At 33.9% G+C, this 5,466-nt stretch overlaps 1 protein-coding gene across 3 annotated transcripts in view; it reads right to left on the bottom strand.

The window, feature by feature from the left end:
- LOC111789740 (protein tas-like) overlaps positions 1-4,192 on the bottom strand; it is a 4,765-nt gene extending 573 nt beyond the window's left edge. Inside the window, exons 1-12 of one of the 3 annotated variants that reach the window (XM_023670415.1) lie at positions 4,043-4,192; positions 3,860-3,959; positions 3,644-3,752; positions 3,085-3,173; positions 1,887-1,943; positions 1,616-1,724; positions 1,426-1,527; positions 1,282-1,346; positions 816-919; positions 660-724; positions 374-428; positions 7-259 (exon numbers count right to left, since the gene is read on the bottom strand). In XM_023670415.1, the coding sequence (XP_023526183.1) occupies positions 249-259; positions 374-428; positions 660-724; positions 816-919; positions 1,282-1,346; positions 1,426-1,527; positions 1,616-1,724; positions 1,887-1,943; positions 3,085-3,173; positions 3,644-3,752; positions 3,860-3,959; positions 4,043-4,100 (924 nt within the window). In that variant the 5' untranslated portion in view covers positions 4,101-4,192 and the 3' untranslated portion in view covers positions 7-248. Of the gene's footprint in view, positions 1-6; positions 260-373; positions 429-659; positions 725-815; positions 920-1,281; positions 1,347-1,425; positions 1,528-1,615; positions 1,725-1,886; positions 1,944-3,084; positions 3,174-3,643; positions 3,753-3,859; positions 3,960-4,042 lie in introns of those variants that run through there. The other 2 variants (XM_023670414.1, XM_023670413.1) reach the window with 2 other exon arrangements.
- Between the last annotated feature and the right edge of the window lie 1,274 nt (positions 4,193-5,466).

Here is a 5,466-nt window from a genome sequence, read left to right as displayed (position 1 = left end):
AAAAAAAAAAAAAAAAAAAAAGAACCAAGCAAAACTATTGACCAAATGCAACAAAAGAGACGAAAAACCATAATTAATCCTATGCATATAGACGCTACAGCCTTTGGAGCTATTTTTTACTATCACTCCGTATAAGTTTTGAGTTCACACTTCAAGAACAATGATTTCCTCTTCTGCTCTATCTTGAATAGTTTAGCAATTTCTTCATACAAGGTTTTATCGTCCGCAGACTAACGATAGCTAGCTAGTCAAGTCTGTTCTGCAACATTTCAAAACACGTAATTATGCAAGGCTTACAACCTACTTTACACTATCATATGCCACACCTCGAATGAAACAATATACAAAGAGTTAAAGAAAAGGTAGAACAAACCAATTGCCAGGGAGACTGGATGAAGGCCATATTTCTTAGCAACCTTAACATATTCCTACAGACAATCCACGACAGAGAACAGGTTAGTGAAAGCACCACATACTTTGAAGCATTCATGTCAAATGCTATTATGAACTTAAGGTAATAGTAACAATGGAACAATCATGTTACAAGTTACCCTTCTTCAATATTAGAAAATGCAAAAGCTTTACAATTCATCGGTCTGTTATCTTTCAGTTTTCATGTACTAAAAATAAAAATAAGCAAAAGTTGTAAATTTGCATACCACTGTAGCTGTTCTGATGATGTTGTTGGTTAGGTTGTATCTCGATTCCCCTTCTAAATATCTTCCTGCAATGAAAATGAATTTTAATCAATTTGTAACAACCTACTTTCCGTTTAAGTTAAGAAAAGATGACATGAGGAAGCCTTTTATAGAGACCTCTGTAAAGATTAAGTCGAGCATCTGCAGGACCACCTTCAGGAGAAAAATACTTCCCAGAAAGTATGCCCATTGCCAGGGGACTGTACGCTAATAAGCTGATTCTGCAAAAGGTCAAACGTGAAATGACAATAACAAACAGTGTATTTAATGTGTCTATGAATTTTAAAAGATGCCATAAGTTCTTAAATTTTCAGCTTTGTGTATAAAAGTACGTCTCTACCAAACCGTTTAATAGGTCTGAATTTTCAATTTGTGTTTAATAAATTCGTAACTTAAAAAAATAAAATAAAATAAAATAAGGTAACAAAATAAAAGACCACGATCTATTAAATGTTGATTCTACAGACTTGCTAAACAAAAAATTAAAAATTTATAGGCTTAAAACAGACACCTTTTTTATGTTCAACCGCCTATTACATACTACAAGAAAATTAATGGACTAAATTTGGTATGAATTTATTACCTCTCATGATGACAACATTCAGCAAGGCCAGAATCAAAAGTTCGACAAAGCAAATTGTACGAGTTCTTCAGAGTAGAAATGTTTCATTTAGTAGCAATAAATACGACAAAATAGAATCAGAACAAAAATATTGAGCTCAAGCACCTGCAATGATACAACTTTCGGAAAGTGAGGATATTTTTCACCAGTATGTGCAAATTTCATAACACCATAAGGTGTTTCATTGCTGAGGCCAATGTATCTGATCTAAAAACACAAGATATTCCAACTTGATTGAAAACTCGGTATGCTAGTTTAGAGAGAGAGAGAAAGGAACATGGCAATGATCGCCTACCTTACCAGCATCAGCAGCCTTGCTGAGCGCATAAAGTTGCTCTTCTATAGTAACAGAACAGTACTGCCATGATGGATTATATTCAGTTTCTCCAAACATTGGAACATACCTTAAAAGACAAACATACACAAATGATTATGTTGTTCTCACAACTAAAACAAAAATAATATAACAAAACACAAAAATAGTGTCAGGGCAATAATGGACTGAAAAAATTCCAAATAATTTTAGCTTTCATAATATCTCACAGATTAAGTTAGTACATACAAACCGATCAGGCCAATGAATCTGGTAAATATCAATGAAATCCGTTTGCATTCGCTTTAAGCTGCAGAAGATAGATATTTCACATCAGAGAAGATGATTTATTTTCCTCACCTCACTCAGAGTGAAGAGTTTATACTTCCTTCCAAGATTTTCTTTTCTTTTTTGGATAGGAAACAATTTCGTTAATATGAAACGTGACACAAAAAAGTAATAAATCCTTCCAAATGAAGTTACAAAATACTTCTCCAATTGGAAATCCTTCCAAGAGTATTTAATATCATGTAGTATGCCTTACAAAGATATTAATATCTAGGAATAAATATCTCCTTTCTCTATTTTTTTTCCCCCATATAGTTATCTTCTTATCTTCAATTTTCAATTTTTAAAATCTTAGAATTTGACCTCCGTAGTTTTCAAAATACTTCAAAATGATCTTTGCCCAAGGCTACAACAATAATAATATTTATAAAAAAAAAAAAAAGTTGACATGACACTTCTTAATTGATTTATATTGTTTTAAAGTTGATATGGCAATACTTTTATATAAAAAATAAATGTTTTTTTGTTGATGTGAAAAAAAAAAAAAAAAAAAAGGGCACTTAGAAAATAAAGGAAAAGTAGAGACNTCTTTCTTCCTTTCGCCTTCCACCATCACCAGTCTACCCCTTCCCTTCCCTATCCCATTTCCTCACACTAGTTGAGTAATGTTGCTACCTCCTATGTAGCAGGTGAGCCAGCCTTTCAAAGCTAGAGGAGCATCCGAGGGAGGGTAGTTGAATGAGGGGAATTTGATAGATAGAGGATAACCTTTGGAAAGAAGAGAAATCAATAAAGACAACGTGATAGCTAGCCATGAATATCTTATCGATTGTTGACAACAGGGAGGGAAGGGTGAAAAGATTGGGTTTCAAATCTTTTTGTCATGTTAACATATAAAAATAGAAATTTTAGTAAATATTGCCATATATCCACAGAATTAATATACAATCAATCAGAAATGTCACTTTTGTATGCAAGTAGCAAAAAATCTGATAGCACACCATTTTAATATTACAAATATTGAAAGGATTAAATTATAAGATTTGGTTTTCAAAACTTAGAAACCAAAAGAAATTCTTTGTGGAACCTCAAGAACCAAAAATGTATTTATCCCTGATTTTTATGAATCTATCTGTGAAAATAAGAGATTTCACACTACTGACCTAGCATCAATTGCTTCTGTAATATTTTTAGTATCCAAACACTTTGGACCATCTCGTATCCAAGTCATTTGCCCAGATGGTCCAGCAACCTGCATGATAATTTCAGAATTTGTCTCAGCATGAAAGTTCCCAGAAACACTCAATTTTAAGTAAGAAATTCAAAATTATGTTGGCCATTCCTAAAACCAACGCAACCTAACAAAGAGGGAAAACAATCAGGTGATGCCTTCTCTCCCGTCTATGTGCTTGAGAGGGTGTAATAGAGCTTACACTGTTATAACTAATATTCTTACTTTAGTTTGTTAGTTGTCTATCAACTCTTTGCACTATTAAATACCTATTCTTTAGAAAGAAAAGAAAAGAGAAAAAGAAAAAAAAAATCAAGCTGAGCTAAATTCACAAATAATCTCAAGAAATGGTGGAATAGCTGCCAATCGCAAAGACAGCAACAACGACAATAACAAAAATTAATAATGAATATAGCGAGCCAAAGTAGTCGGTGGCCAAATTGCAGAAATATAGCGAGCGATACGGAACACACACATGCGAGCAAACAAACCTTCGTAGCTAAAACAATACGATCCCGAGTAATTTTTCGGCTTCTGATCCAATGTCCAAGGTACTCCTCGCTCCGACCCTGAGTCTCAGAACGTTGAGGCACAGGATACCTGCACGTAAGGTACATTTAGAGAAGGAACAAACGTAAAACTCAGGAAGTGGACTTCTGTAGTGATGACAAATGTAGGCGGCGCCATAGAATGGAGTAGAAAAATACATTTCTGCAGAATCGAAGAAGTTGATGCCGGCATCGAAAGCTTGGTCGAGAAGGCGAAATGACTGAGACATTGAGTTCTGCTCGCCGAACGTCATGGTACCTGTGAAAATCAGAGATGAATAATTAGGTCATAAGGAACCAGAGAATTGCAAGATACGAAGCAAGAGATGCATTGGAATGAACCGAAGCAGAGCCTTGAAACTGTGAGATCCGGAGCAAGATTAACGAGAGGAACGGCCATTCTTTGAGAAGCAAGAAGAAAGTCGGGAGCAGGAACACCAGAAGAACTTCACTGCTACAAGAGTGAGCCAACTAACAGGATAACCAACGAAGATAACCTTCCAAATTAAATAAAAATGAATATATATATATATATATATATATATATATTCACCGTAAACGGCTATGTTCGTATTGACAACTTTTCTCGGTGGAGTACTCTCATTCTCGAATCGACCCGAGTATTTATTTGTTATTATTATTATTTTTATTTCTCAACTAACTTGAACTCGATTTGTCCTCCGTTCACTTCAACGGACATAAGGTTTTTTCGGAATCGCCCCCACATCAAAATCTCTGTCATTTTTTCTATAGTCGGGACAATTCATCGTTGGGAATAAAGAAAAAGAAATCCGTCACATATCCTGGAATATCGTTTTAGGGGTTGCTTCCGCTCTGGCTTCTTCTGCCAATTGCAACGTTTGGGCAGCTGAGTTAGCAGCCCACAGTTTTTCGAAAATTTCTGCATCCATTGGCATACACCCTGTAGACAGCTTGATATGAACCAAGAGACATCAATCATACAATATACTTCAATGAAGATGTGAAGATGTAAATAAAAGGTTGTCAAAATTAAAAAAAAAAAAAAAAAAAAAAGATGTTTCAATTCATGCTACATTGAAGAAGAATGAAGTTTGATTGTTGTAAATTTTTGGTGGGTTACCATTTAGAATAATTTAGAGTTATTGTATTTTAAGAGTTTTTATTTACTTACATTTACAGCTAATTATGGTCATTAAGTATAAATGTTACAATTCTTGTAATGCCTTTAATAGTTTCATTTTGAGGCTATAAAAGCCATTACGTTGTATTTGTAAGCAGACTTAGAAAATATAGAAAGAAGCATTTGTGCTTTTCTTTAGCCAATGACTAAGTTTTTTTGCAATTATATGTAGTTTAGGTTGCATGTAGAATCATTCAAGCTCGACATGATCAATCTTGCTTGTGGAGTGATTCGAATCTCAAACAATGTTCTTGCCTTGAGATATTCGATCAACAAGGTAATCCGAATCTTATTCCCCTTGTATTGATTCCTTATCTTATCACAGCCCTTTTGACATTGATATCATGTTCATTCGCTGTAAGATCATCATCATGGCTCACGAGGTCGACTACAATTATTTCATTTGCATTCACATATGTTCCATCTGTTCATCATTGTCTTTTCGTTGTTTTTTCTTGTATTTTAGTCAAGCTTAAACCTAAAAAACATCACTGTTTGGATCTTCTCCGTACCTATCTTGCTAGTTACAATATCGAAAGGGATAATACGAGAGTTCATTTGTTTTTTTTTTTTTTTTTTTTTTTTTTTTTTTTTTTTTTTTTTT

Source organism: Cucurbita pepo, chromosome LG03 (assembly GCF_002806865.2).
Source record: "Cucurbita pepo subsp. pepo cultivar mu-cu-16 chromosome LG03, ASM280686v2, whole genome shotgun sequence".
Classification (NCBI taxonomy): Eukaryota; Viridiplantae; Streptophyta; class Magnoliopsida; order Cucurbitales; family Cucurbitaceae; genus Cucurbita; species Cucurbita pepo.
Note: the sequence above shows the minus strand (reverse complement) of the source record. Positions and strands in the feature narration are given on the sequence as shown.